Here is a 14,267-nt window from a genome sequence, read left to right as displayed (position 1 = left end):
TATATTGAACACTCATTTTCATGCAGTGATTAATATGGAAACTTAATGATTGCAACAGCTGAGTTCTTCATTTCTTTCCATGACTTTACGCTCTTCTGAAATCACATCTCAAGGTCTTTAGTGTTAGACCTTTGAACAAAAGCAGATGGGAAGATGCCTATCTTCCCATTGCATTGGCCTTCTAACCAGTCTTCATTCACTGGAAGATAAAATAGACACCTCTTTTGCATGCTAGGGGTATACAGGAGCACAGTAACTTCCACATGCACATGAGCTTAGAACCAACCATTTAGTGAGACATACTCAGCAGTGAAGGGGAAAGTAGGATCCACTGAGTGAGCAGCAGTTGCTACGGGTGCTTAGTGTCTTATAGTCACACCCATGCTCTCACCAGAGTTGGGAGAGCCCTCCCCTCCCCTCCCCTCCCCTCCCCTCCCCTCCCCTCCCCTCCCCTCCCCTCCCCTCCCCTCCCCTCCCCTCCCCTCCCCTCCCCTCCCCTCCCCTCCCCTCCCCTCCCCTCCCCTCCCCTCCCCTCCCCCAGATGGAGCACGATTACCTTTGGATAAAACAAGTATCACATCTCCTGCCTGAAACTCCAGGTCTTCAGGTTGAGTGGCTTCATAATTGTACTGTGCTATAACTTGGGTTTGTCCCATCTCCTCTGGCGTTGCCTCCTGCAGTGACTCCTCTGGTTTGCTGTCCAGTAAAAAACCCTCCCCCTAGGGCAGGAAATGACAGCTTTTGTACCAGGATAAGAGACTCAAGTTCTACTTCTTCACCCACTCTCTGCTCCTCTGCCTTTCAAGAGGTCACTGGCTTGCTTTGAAAGCCACAAGCCTGCACTTACAGTAGGGAAAGCAAATGCCAGGAGTGAGCATCAGAAGTGGTTGCTACAGCTTGCTGTCACTGACCTCTGTGCTGTCACACCAGACTGTCAGACAGTTGTCCTTGCTTTGGCTCCAAGCCATCTCCAGGTTCTCTGTGCTCAGAGTTACCAGCACTTGGCTCTCCACAGGCTTATACCTGGGTGTGCAGAGGACATGAGGTAAGGGTGGGGAGCCCTGAGAACATGGCTGTTGCTCCATGCCACAGCCAGCACCTCACCTCAGCTGTGTGTGCTCAGGTTGGAGCTCCAGTTTCTTGCAAACCTTCTCCAGGAGCTCTGTGTAAGAGAAGTCTGGCTTGACTTGCAGGGCCACTGTGTATTTGTAGTGCACCTTGAGGACGTGGGGGCTGGTGATGGTGGCTTCAGCCTCCTGCCAGTGGTAAGTTGGATATCAGAGCTTGTGGTTGAGGGTAGGGAGAGGGACAAGGATGTGGAAACAGCAGTTGTGTGAGTCAGAGCTGAGCTGTGAGGCATCAGCTGGCTGCTGGTCAGGGAGATGTCTCCAGTCATGACCAGGCAGTACTGGCCTGATGATCTTAAAGATCTCTTCCAACCAAAACCATTCCATGCTTCTAGCATGTGCAGCTCTTGGTACTTCCTTCAGGGCAGGGCAGCAGTTGGGCCACCCAAGCTGTGGTGGCTGGCAGCCCTGTGCTTGTCCCAGGAGAGAGCACAGTGTGGCATCAGGCACTTAGCAAATAAACTGTGGCTTTCGGGTGACCAAATGCAAGGTTTGGCCATCCTCCGACCCCCTCATTGCTTGCTTTATTTTGGAGTTGAGACTACCGTGGTTTTCCACCTCTCTCCCCAGTGCTGACCCTGCCTAGGAGCACATGCCATTACAGCCAGGCTCTCTCTTCTTTTTGCCCTTCTTCAGTGCTACAAGTCAACCAAGATGAGAGTCATACAAGGGCTCTGCTGACAGTTCTGGGTCCACCAAAGACTGGCCCTGGAAGACAACTCCTATAAAAGCAGCCTTAGTCATCTGGCTGGGTCCTGATGGCCCCTAGCCCTGCCATTGTGCTCCTGAATGATGAAAACCTCAAACACTTAGGGCTGTGGTGCTTGCCAGACATGCCAGCACCTTTCAACATGCCATAAATGCAGATCTGTAACACCAACAGGACCTTGTGTCTGTGCTCACAGGATGTTACCTTTGCTGTGTCTCTCAGCTGTGTCACAGTAGCAGGAACATAGTCTGTGGAGGAAGAAAAGGGTGGCTTAGCAAGTGAGACAAGGTAAGCACTGCTGCTTTGTGCCTAAACACATCCAGATCTTCTGCAACCCTTCTTCTCAACACCCATCACTATCTGTAGCAAGAGAACCAACCCTGGAGCCAGCAGTGGTCCTTTGAAAGGCTGCAGCAGCAGCTGACATGGGTTTCATCCATAAGATTTAGGTAGAACCATCAAGCAGAGGCTTGGACTCTAACTTCCCTCTTACAGGGATAGGAGCTTTAGGAGTCAGATGTCTTCCCTGGGTGGAGTTAAAAAGAAAAACCAAACCAAAAGCTGCTGCTGCTGAGCTGATGACTTAGTGTCTTCTGATCTTCCTAGGTCCTCACCAAAAGCAGAGGCAATTGCTGTCCTCTGTCAGGATTGTGAAGCTGAATTCAGACCTCCAGTCAGTAATTTGATGCAGGTCTTCATTTTGTCACTGCTTTGGCACAACTGTACTTGTTATGGCAAGAGGTAGAGCTGCCTTGCAATATGCAGTCCCACTGCTATATTTGTAATGGCTTTTGGTGCCATAACGATGCTCTTTGAGACTGTTTGTCCTTTAACTCCCATGAGCCACAGCCACCTTCTCCCTGAACTTTACTACTAGACTGCTTCTGCTTGGGACATGAGCCCTATGCTGGCATTAGTTGTCTTTTGGTCCACTTTTCCCTCTGCCAGCTGCCTCAAGCCCATCAGAAGGCTTGGCAACTGGTTGTCCATATATTCTGATTTTTTGCTAGGCTGTCCATTGACGGCCAGAACACACTGCAGCAGGTCAGCACTTGTGCAGTATGGTCTCTGCACAGTGGCATTTTCTACTGCAAATGGGCTTATCCTGCAGCAGTGTGGAGCTCAGCTCAGCTGCAGGCTCCTACCAAGCTCCAAGCACCATGAGATATGAGGATGGCAAACAATGCTTCTTCCTCCCACAGGTGCTCCCCAGCTTCAAACCACAGTTTTGGATTGTGTACCTGAGAATTCCCAGGGAAGCAGGCAGCAGAGCCTTGATTTGGCTTCCCACCGTCCTAAACCAGTTGTGGAGGTGATACAGTGCCTTTGTGGGGTGATGGTTCCCTGGTGGTACCATCCCTATTCCAGGCCTGGGACATGGGACTTTGGGTAGCATCAGCCATGAATGACCTTCCCAGGGCAACCACAGTGCCTTCAAAACCAGCCCAGTCACAGCAAGACTAAAATTGTATCAGATGCCTTGCTCTAAGGAGAAGCTGGTAAGGAACCTTCTGCTCCAAGACTTGGACAAGCTGGGTCACTTGCCCCACTCCTGTCCCCAGTCCCTTTTTCCTACTAGTTGCTGAGCTAAGAGTACAAAAGGTCTTGGTGCTCTCAGAGATCCAAGTGCTCTATTTCACTCCTTCCAGGGCAGTTGCTGTCTCTGCCTCCTGCTTTAATATCTCCCCATCCATGGCCACAAATATGTCCAGGACCAAGATGGAGAAGAGCTCCAGCCCTGGTGTCAAAGCCTAAAGGCACAACACTAAGGAAACCAGCTCCAGCCTGCTGCCAGTGGTTTCCTCCCCAGCACACTCCTTTCCCTTCAGCTTCCTCTCACTGACCTGGTGCTGGCCGCCGTGGCTTCTCTGGAGTGGCAGAGCTGGGAGACTCTGGGATCTCTGCTTCAAGAGAGGCTTCTTCCTGTGCCAGATGGGAAGAAGGTAGTGATGTCAATCCTCCCTTCCTAAGGGAGCTGGGATGCTGCTGCCTTGTGGAACCTCCCCTCCTGGTTTTCCCAAGGGCTGTTAGGTTTTGAGTTGCGGAGTGTCAACTTCACCGCTCCTTATCTCCCAGGCATTGCGAGCCACCATCTGGTGGGACCCACATGGCATCTGCACTGATTTTGCCAGTCTCTGACCTCATGTTGAATGACCACTAGGCAGAAGACCCAACCCCAGCATTACTTGATTCTATGATTCTATGATTACAGAGTGGAGGGATTTGCAGGTTATGGGACCTGCTGGAAGGCCTGCAATATGTGGTGGGTGAATGTGTGGAGATTTGCCCTTCCCACGACACTGTCTGTCCTCCAGGGCCTCCTCACCTGAATATGCAGCTTGTTCTGGAGCTCCACGGGCTCGAGGAAGTTGCAGGGGACGATCCCTTTCTGTGGGGGAAGGAGACAACTGGGGATATCTTGGCAAGGAGGCAACCCACTGCTGGAGTATGCAGCTGAGCTTGTCCACACCCTGCCCTGAACCCAGGAGAGGCCCTGAGGCTTGAAGGTTAGTTGCTGAAGGTTGGATAGGTGTTACCAAAACCTGTGGCCTGAGCCAAGGTGGACATAAGGGTTTTAAGCCAGAAGTTTGCTTCGTTGCTGATGAGAGGCTTTGCCTTGCAAGTTCTCTGTAGACCCTTACAGTGTCCACCCCACCATCTGCCCTCTCCTGCCGAGCACACCCCTGGTACCTTTCCATTGAACATCACTGTAGCCCAGTTGTCCTTCTCTTTCTTCAGGACAAAGACAATGTTTCCTGGCAGGACCTGCAGCTCTTCAGCAGTCTCAGGGATGAACTCAAACAAGACACGGTGTGGCTGCCCTTGCAGAGCCCTGGGTGCAGGGGCAGAGGACAGGTCAGGAAGGTGGGCAACATGGTTGGTTTACTTTGTGGGGGGAACCCTCTACCTCCTTGTTTCTATCATCCATTCTCCTGAGTTTTGGTTGCTGGCTGAAAGCACAGCTTCAGTGGTATATGATGAGGCTGCTTGGTTGAGCAGTGTTGTCTATGCTACATCCAACTTACCTGAGGATTTCTGGAGTCTTGGGCCTTGGGGGAGGACCAGAGGCCTGCCAACAAGAAGACAACAGAATCTCCAGTAGGAGGATTTCACTTGCTTTGCAGCCTTCTACCATGCCTGCCATCACCTCTACATGGTTCCTTCCTCCCTGGGCTGGTGTCAGGTCAGATGATCTAAAGGGAGGGGTTTTGCTGCTTTGCAGCTGGCTGTGGTAAGTTTCCATCTCTCTGCCACCCTGATGCATAAAGCAACTAACTGCCTTTTGTGCCATGAGGATTAGCAGTGGTGTTGCTCCTTCTGAGGAGCAGTTTCCACATTCTTCCCCCTCTAGTTGGTTTTCAGAGGCACAGACCTGGCTTCACTCATGATTTTGATTTCAACTCACAGAGGGCTGAGATCAAGGATTTGAGACCAGCTGGTTTAAACTAAGTTGGGTCCCCCTGTATCTTCCCATTACTCTTGTAAAATCCCCTCCTGCCATCATTGTCTTTTATGGTCTCTCCTGCCAAAGTAATTTAAGGTTTCTGGTGGATTCAGGATCAATCTGAAGAAGCTACTAGAAACAATGAGCTCTTACAGGAAGGTTTGAGACTGCACCCCATCAAAAGCTGTCAGTCCACAGCAATAGCAGGGCCAGAGGATGTACCACCAGGCCCCTACTTCCCTGTTCAAGGAACCAGCTTAACCTCAACCACAGTCATAGGTGTGGACTCCACTCTCCAGTGATGCAGAGAGCATCTGAGATGTGGGGGCAGCATCTGCCTCCTCACCATGGCAGTAGCAGAAAGTTCACAGTGTTGATGCTGCTGTTAGCTTCTCACTGTAAGCTGGAGCTCTGAGCAAGATGGAGATGATACCCAGCCCCACATCCTCCTGAACTTTTGGCAAGGATGCTGTTCATTGATGGTGCCTTACCGGTGGTTGGAGTGGAGCAAAGCCTGAAAAGTCATCCTTGTCCACCACAGATGCCACCACCTAGAGCCAAAGACAGACAGGCAGTGACTTGATTCATGTAGACCTCTCTTAGGCTTTTGATGTCTACCCTCATCCTGTGCTGTTGCCAAGCCAAGTTCTTCAGGATGCTTCAGGTTCAAGAGGTTCACCTTTCAGCCATGGTAAGTTCTCAGCTCTTAGCCTCACTGTTACTGTAGTTGCAGCCATTATAACCTCAAAGTTTCTCTTCATGTTTTAATCACAAATAGTGATGGGAGCCAAAGCGTCCAGCTCCAGCTGACACCTGAGCTGCTGCTTGGCTCTCAGTCATCTGATTCGGGTACTAGAAAATGTCCAGAGAAGGGCAAGGAAACTGGTGAAGGGTCTAGAGAGCAAGCCTGATAAAGAGCAGCTGAGAGAACTGGCGTGGTTCTGCCTGGAGGAAAGGAGGTTGGAGCCAGGTGAAAGTTGGTCTCTTCTCCCAAGTAACAAGTGATATGGCAAGAGGCCTCAGGTTGTGCCAGGAGAGATTTAGGTTGGACACGAGGAACAATTTCTTCCCCAAGAGGGTTGTCAAGCTCTGAAATAGGCTGTCTGGAGTAGTAGTGGAGTGCTCATCCCTGGAGGGATTGAAAAGCCATGTAGATGTGGTGCTGAGGGACATGGTTTAGTGGTGACCTAACACTGCTGGGTTAAAAAGAAAAAAGCTTGCTCACTGATCTGAGCAGAAAAGTCTCCTTCAGATGGAGTAGGGGGAAAGCTGGAGGTCATTTGTGGGTGTCAGGTGTTGGATAGCTTATTTCCCTCCCCAAAGAAATCTTGGCTTGAGTTGAAGCTCCAGTGGGACATTTCCAGCTCATTGATGACTGACTGTCCCTCATTGCCTTACTAAGGAGAGGAACTGAAAATAGGCCATGCTCTGCTGAAACATCCCTTTAGCTCCTCTATTCTTGCAGAGCCCTTATTCCCCTTGAGACCCTATGTTCCATTCCTCCATCCATGCCTGAAGAGATCCCAGAGGCATGGACCAGCTCCACATCTCTGGTTGCCCACGAGACAGCAACTCAGGGGTGGTGAGAGGGTGGTTAACAGCTCTCCTCAGCCCACAGGCTTGGCCTGAATAAATAAGATCTTTCTTTCTTACCGTAGCCTTTCCCAAGTAGTCCTTCTTCTCCAGCTGAGCCACTTGCTTTTCATTTGGTCTAAACAGCTTCCCCACAGGAATGGCTACCAGCTCACAGACCTTCTGCTTCTATAGTAGAGAGGAATCATAGTGCTCTTCAGAGGTGAGATCAGGGACTGCTTAATGTCCCTTCCTTTCTAAGCCCTCTGGGATTAAGATCTTGCTCCGTAAAGTCAAAACGCCACCTTGACAGCCCAACCCTGGCCCTGACATGGTCCATTCCATTTAACAATCAACTGCCTCACAAGTGACCCAAAGCTCTTCCCACCAACTCGTGTCACTACGACACCCCCTTTCTGTTCATCCCACTGCATTTTACTCCTGCTCCGCTACAGCTGCACCTACAAGGTGGTCTCTATCGCTGAGATCATCTCTCTTCTCACTGTGGGGCTGCCATGAGCAAGCATGGCAACTGTAAGACCTGCTCTTCCATACCAGGATGGCTTCCATTGCCCTGTCAATCTTGTTGTGCTGGGGCTCGCTCTTCAAGTTCGTGGCCAGTGTCAGGTGCTCCTCAGCTCTCTTCCAGTCCTCCACTGTGGCATACACCAGTGCGATGTTGTAGAGTATCTGCCAGAGGGATGGGAGCAAGGGAATGAGCTCTGAGAACTCACTGGCAGGTGGGTGGCGGCACTGCACCACTTCTCTTGGTTGTTGCAAGGTACAAAGGAGGTTAGCTGTCTTCTCCTCAGGTTTCTTGAGCTGGTGAACAGACCTTTGGGATCAAAACAACCGGTCAGGTCTTCCTTACCTCACAAGCAAAGAGCCTGTACCGCAAGCCCAGGATCTTGTAGTCGATGAGCTGGTTGCCTCGCAGCTGGGCCAGTGCTTCTTTAAAGTCTTCAATGGCCTTTTCATGGCTGGGGAGGAGAGGACAAGAGTGTCACCACCTCATGGTGCCAATCTGCCTGCCTCTAATTCTTCAAGCAAGCTTGTGTGAGTTTAGCTGGGTCTCTCCTGGTTTCAGACACCTTAGGAGGAGTGGAGGTGCTCCAAGGCTGGTGTTCATCCAACCTTGCTGACCAACAGAAGTCTGGTTTACCTCAAGAGGTTGCAGTTTGGCCCCTGGGCTGACAACCTCCCTGGGACCATCCTCAGCTGCAAGCTGGCATCTCCACAAGGGGCAAGAATGAAACTTTAAACCTTTCCACTCACTTCTGCCTCCGGTAAAATACAGTCGCCCGCTGGAAATAAGCCACGGCCAGATGCTTGTCACAGCCAATGCTCCGGGTGAAAGCCTGCATGGAGGTAAGGAAGGGTCAAAAAAGAGGTAAAAAGGCAGGACTTTGAAAAACCTGAGGCTGTAGAGTGGTTTTATCTGCCCTGCTTCAGACAAGTGACTTAAGTTGGGCTGTCTCCCTGCAGTGCTGGGCACTGGGTTGTGGAACTTTTACCAGGCTTCTAATCTTTTTTGAGCTGGAACCACCTGCTACCATTCACTCAGCATCTCAGTGCCTCCACGGCCACCTCTTGTAAAGAGAGAGGGTGAGCAGCAAACTGACCTCATCTGGTGCTTCACCTCTGATTTTATGATCTTGGAGGTCTTTTCCAACCAAAATTATTCTGTGGTTCACTGGGAAACAAGTTCAGCAGGAACAGCCCAGGAGTGTCACATTTCATCTGAGCTTTAAAAGGCCCCAGATCCTTCCCCTGGTCACAACATGACCCTCAGTTCCTCCCTTCCCCACCGAATCCATCTGTCTGGCAGGTCTGCAAGCAGGAGTAGTGACCCCCAAGGGCTGTACCTTACCTTCTCTGCCTCGGCCAGGTTCCCCAGAACAAGGTGGACACAGCCAATGTTAAAGCAGATTTTGGCAGGGGGGTTCTGGACAGCTGTGAAAGCTTCCAGGGCTGCCCTCCACTCCTTGCTGTCTGCTGCACACACCCCTTCTTGCCACAGCCGGATCGTCTCCACCAGGGACATGGTGTGGTGGGAGCAGGACCTGAGGTCCACAGCCGCGTCGTGGGGCTTGCCTCTCTCCTCGTTCTTCCTTGTGGTGCTGCGCAGCCTTTCTCCAGCTCCCTTCTGCCTGTACTACTTCTGCCCATGTCGCAAAGCTGGCAGGAAGTGGCCTCACTCAACGTCAGTGAAACGTGGCCCTGGGATGGGGAAGTGGGGCAGAGGCTGCAGCAGGTTTCCACGCTGAGATGCCGTGGGGTGCACACTGGGTCCTCTCTGGCAGCCACTCCTCACCTCTTACGGCTTTGCTTCTCTGGGCTTTTCATGAAAAGCCATGGATGTTGTTTGGCCAGGTCAGAATTAAGATTGCCAAGCTTAACTTAGGGTTGCAAAGGGTGAGCACTGTAGCCAAGCTCCTTGTGGCCTCCAAAGTGTGGTCTTCAAGGAAAATAGTTGCTCAATGGTTCCTGCAATCACCTCCTCCAGCAGCTGTGCTGCTTGAGCAGGAAGGCATGGTACAGTCAAAGTCACAACCTTTTGTCCTGTCTATCTCCTACTGTGTTGCCCCAGTGAGGAGCTACACTGCTGAGGGTACATGGAGTTGCTCAAGGATGGGGCTTCAGGGGCCAGTGACTGTATCACACTGAGCCCCAGCAGTGGTGGTAACTCACCCTCAGCCCAACATCACTTTTGTTGAGGGCTTTTGTGACCGGTGGAGCATAAATGGTTCTGGAGTGCTGCTGAGAGGACCCACAGAGACAGTGATGGCAGGGGGTCTGACCTGCTGACTCAGAAGGTTTAGAGCTGGGCATTCCACATGTGATCCTAACTAGATTTGGAAGTCCATTTGCCTGTGCCTCATGTACCAGTGATGTGATGCACAAGATGTGTCAGCAAGCCCTGTCCCTTGTGCACTTACTCATGCTTCCTCAGCAAATGACACAGCAGGAGGGAGACCATGGAGGAAACTTTGACTTCTGCTTGGGAAGAAGCCCAAGCTGCTGAAGAGCAAGGACTTAGTTTTCAGTAAGAGTAGGACTGGGCACTCCTGAACCTTGTGCTCCACCCCTGAACCTTGTGCTCTGGTTGGTTCTCCTGTTGTAACCATGCCCTTGGCATCCCCTTGCACCCAGCTGGCTTCCAGGGCTTCCAAGAGGAGCATGGAAGAGACTCTCTGACCTCCAGAAGAGCAGAGGGAAATGAAGCCACTCAAAGTGACACCAAAGGGTGGGAGCATGGTGAGCATGAAAACACCCCACTGAGCTGCCTTTTCTCATCCCTTTGAGGAATGGGAGGCCCTATCTTATGGGAATTGGTTCACCTTACTGTAGTATTCTATGGTCATTTTTTATCCATTTAATTATCTGAACAGGCACACTGGTGGGGTCAGGATGATCCCAAAACTGGTACAAGGGGAGCTGGAGTGGGATGTGAGATCACCCCTAAGCCAAGTGGTTTTTTTTCCCCTTGCCTTTCACAGCAAGATGAGATCTGCCAACTGTAAGCATTGCAGGTGCTCAGAGCAGCTCATCTGCTTGGGATTTTTAAGGTCACATTTAGGCAATTTCAAAGCTGTGATAAACAAACCCCTTCTAGTCAGAGTCAGCCTCTTGTTCCCCATTACCTTACCAAGTTATTTAGTTGGCAAACTCTTTTCTTCTACAGTCAAGTCCAAGAGGAAGTGGGTAATGAAGATGGTGGCATTTCTCATGAGAGATTCATGGAGCCCACCACAGATGCAGATTGCCAAGAGATGGGTAAGAAATAAGTAGGAATGCCCCAAATCCAGCAAAGGTGCAGCAGTCACTTTTCACTTTGCATAGCAGGGCTCATTCCCTAAATCACGGTCATAGAATGGGAGGGGTTGGAAGGGACCTCTGAAGATCAAGTCACACCCTGCTGCCAAAGCAGGATCACCTATTGCAGGCCACCCAGGGAAGGAGACTTTACAAGCTCTCCAGACAGCCTGTTTCAGTGCTTCAGCACCCTCACAATAAAGAAGTTTCTCCTCCTGCTGAAGTGGAACTTTCTTTGTTCCAGTTTGTCTGCTGCTACTTGTCCTATCACAGGACAACACTGAAAAGAGACTTGCCCCCACTTCTTGACACCCACCCTTCAGATATGTATCAACATTAGTAAGATCTTCCCTCAGTCTTCCCTTTTGCAGACTAAACAGCCCCAGGTCTCTCAGCCTTTACTCATCAGACAGAAGTTCCTGTCCCTTAATCATCCTCATAGCCCTAGGTGGTGCCAGGGAGCAAAGTAGGTGCCTGAAGGAACTCTTTGGCCAAGTGATGGATGACTTGTAGGCCAGGGCTTAGCTGGAACTGTAGCCTGGGGCAGCAGGAGGCCAGCAGCTTTTCCTGGCTGTTACAAAAGCAGGATGTGACTGGTAAGGTACTTTTGTCACATGCTCTGTACAAGTTGGAGCAGTGGTGGGAGGTTTGCAAGCCAAGCTCAGAAGCACTGAGCCTTCCTAGAGAGCTTTGCAAATGCTGGTCCCCTTTGAGTAGGTCCAGTCAGCATGTGAAATATTTTTCATTGAAGGCTTCCTTCTTGTAATAGGAAGGGAAATGTGGTTTGCAAAACTGAGGATTTTTTGAATGTTTTTTCCTTCCCTGCCTATCATCTTTCTCTGACCTAGAAACCTGTTGTGCCATATTACTCAAAGGATTAGAACACCTCCTGTGCCTGGGCGTATGCTAATGTTTGCTCTTGTTGGGGACAAGTTGGGTTTGGGAGCTGAGGGTGGCCTCCACCAGCCCTAACTGCTACAAGACAGATTCTGTCTGGAGGTGATTCCCATGTGAAGCTCTCTCCAACCTACAGGCTTGTCTCATCCCCACAAGCTCCTGTGAACACCATGCTGGTGGATTTTGACTGTGCCTTGATCACTTGGTGTCCTCTGCCATGTGCCTGCTGGGATGCTTGTGGTATTTTTGTGGTCCATGAGACTGAACAAGGAAGGATTTGCAGGAAAGAAGGTAATTTGGTTAAAAACTAGATTTACTTTTCAGATTCATGTCACCCAGGTACCAGGAGAGATGCCCTCCTGCAGATCCCTGAATGCAGGTGTGTCCATTTTGTAAGTGGTTCTAAATACATCGTAGCCTGGCCAAGGGGAAGCTGCTGAACCCCTTAGGACGGCTCTTCTGGTTGCCTCCATTTCTCTAATGCCATCTAGAGGAAGCTGACCTGCTTCAACAGCAATTGTTTTGGAAAATACTTTTAATTTATCTGGCATTACAGCTTTTCATTGTAAAAAACATAAAATCACAGAATAATTTTGGTTGGAAGAGACCTTTCCAGTCATCAAATCCAGCCACAAACCCAGCACTGCCAGGCCACCACTAAGTCATGTCCCTCAGTACCATGTCTGTATGACTTTGAAATCCCTCCAGGGATGAGGAATTCACCACTGCTCTGAACAGGTTTTGACAACCCTTTTGGGGAAGAATTTGTTCCTAATGTCCAAACTAAATCTCCCCTGGAGCAATCTGAGGACATTCTCTCTGGTCCTATCATTTGTTCCTTGGGAGAAGAGACCAACCCCCCACCTGGCTCCAACCTCCTTTCAGGGAGTTGTAGAAAACAATGTGGTGTCCCCTCAGCCTCCTTTTCTCCAGGCTGAACCACCCCAGTTCCTTCAGCCACTCCTTGTAGGATTTGGTTAATTTTATTAATTCTTGTTATTTTTAATACTATTTAATACATTTAATTACTTAATGCATTTGTAAACAATACATTTATACAACAGGGTTACAAAGAGTAATTTATCAGTTCTTTCTTTTTTAAATGAGGATTGATTGGAGTCTTAACCAGATTTGGATGAACAGAAAGACACAGAAAAGCCAAACAATCCCCAGGAGGGTTACAAGGACAGAGCCATCCCTACACATGCCCAGGAGGCCAAGGCGTGGTGGTATGCGTGGTTGAAACCTGGATCTTTTTTGTGGTCTCTGCATCAGGACCATGTCTTCCACCTTGCGTGCCCGGTGCCTCTGGTTGTTCGTCTGAAGAAGGTAAGAGAGAAAAAGCACCCTGGGAAGAAAGGTAGGAAAGGCACCAAGCAGTTGAGGGGTCACCACACTGGTTCCTGTCTGTGCTGAGGCCATGAAGGACATGGGCACCCTGGGTGAGTGAGCGGTGGTGGGTGACAGGGGTCTACTGTCCTGTAGAGAGGCGCCATGCTGCTTGTATCCACCACATGTGGCAGCAGCAGCTGTACAGGTCTTGAACTGTCCTGGGGAAACTAGGGGAGGAAGAGGTGGGATGGAGGTTAAAAGGGCTTTAGTGAAGCGGTCTTACTGACTCCTGAGTGGACACAGGGCATTGGGAATGCTTTGGTCAAAGCTCTCTGAAGGCACTAGTTCCACTTTTCCAAAGGGATGGCCTGGGTCATCACAGAATCCCAGCATAGCAGAGGTTGGAAGGAACCTCTGGGGATCAGCTGGTCTGACCTGCCTGCTAAAGCAGGATCACACAGAGCAGGTTGCCCAGGATTACAATGTCCAGGTGGATGTGCAATCTCTGCAGGGAAGGAGACTCCACAACCTCTCTGTGCAGACTGGGTCAGGGCTCCAGCACCTTCACAGCAAAGAAGCTTTTTCTGAAGTGAAATCTCTTGTGTTCTAGTTTGTAATGAAGTGCCTTTGGAGTGCCCCACACCTGGTTTCTGTAGACTCAGCCCTTCAGGAGTTCAAGCTGAGTGTGCGTGCCATTAGCGATGACGCAGGCACATGCAGTCACCCCACCCACAGGACAAGCCCAGCACTGTATCTGTGCTTCACTCATTAAACCCAACAATTACATCTTTTATCTTGGAGCTGGGGCAGGCAGCAAGACAAACCAAAAGCCCACTGTGAAATCAGGAGTGTTGCTCCACAACCACCCTGCATAGGTGATTATTACCCTTCTCCTTCCTTTGTTCTTGAGAAAACATTAACATCAATGCCAGTGAGGATCTTGTTTTCTGGCTACAATTCTAGCGTAGGCAGACATCTCTAGTAGTCCTGGTTTGGAACACACTGTTCTTTAAATCATAGAATTGCTTTGCTTGGGCAAGGCCTCTAAGAACATCGAGTCCAACTGTCAAACTGGAACTGGGTTTAGTGGCCATGGCAGTGTTAAAGTGCCATGCCCACGTATTTCTGGAACACCTCCAGGGATGGCAACTCCACCACCTCCTTGGGTAAATCACAGATCTTTTAGTTGGAGGAAGCTGTCCACCTGTCACTATTACTTACAGCTACAAATAAGAGCTAGAAAGCAAAACTATCAAGAAAAGTAATGTTTTAGGGCTTTGTTTTCCAGTGTTGTCCATCCTGGAGCAGCAGCCCGCTGAAAATGTTCAGTCCCGTAGTTAACCTGAAGGCACTTCAGCTACCAGGGAAA

The 14,267-nt window shown here is 50.2% G+C and overlaps 1 protein-coding gene across 1 annotated transcript; it reads right to left on the bottom strand.

Annotated features, from left to right (window-relative positions):
• Positions 1-9,001, bottom strand: NCF2 (neutrophil cytosolic factor 2). Its single transcript, XM_068140509.1, has 15 exons — positions 8,724-9,001; positions 8,129-8,211; positions 7,725-7,833; positions 7,409-7,543; positions 6,935-7,042; positions 5,773-5,832; positions 4,863-4,906; positions 4,528-4,669; positions 4,163-4,225; positions 3,681-3,759; positions 2,041-2,084; positions 1,105-1,256; positions 912-1,023; positions 557-719; positions 1-199 (listed from the first exon to the last, which is right to left on the bottom strand). Exons 1-15 carry the CDS (start codon positions 8,895-8,897, stop codon positions 102-104), a joined length of 1,566 nt encoding a protein of 521 aa, XP_067996610.1. The 5' UTR covers positions 8,898-9,001; the 3' UTR covers positions 1-101.
• Positions 9,002-14,267: the final 5,266 nt, after the last annotated feature.

The sequence above is a fragment of the Melanerpes formicivorus genome, unplaced genomic scaffold, assembly GCF_026170545.1.
Source record: "Melanerpes formicivorus ecotype bairdi unplaced genomic scaffold, bMelFor1.0.p_v2 SCAF_7, whole genome shotgun sequence".
Classification (NCBI taxonomy): domain Eukaryota; kingdom Metazoa; phylum Chordata; class Aves; order Piciformes; family Picidae; genus Melanerpes; species Melanerpes formicivorus.
Note: the sequence above shows the minus strand (reverse complement) of the source record. Positions and strands in the feature narration are given on the sequence as shown.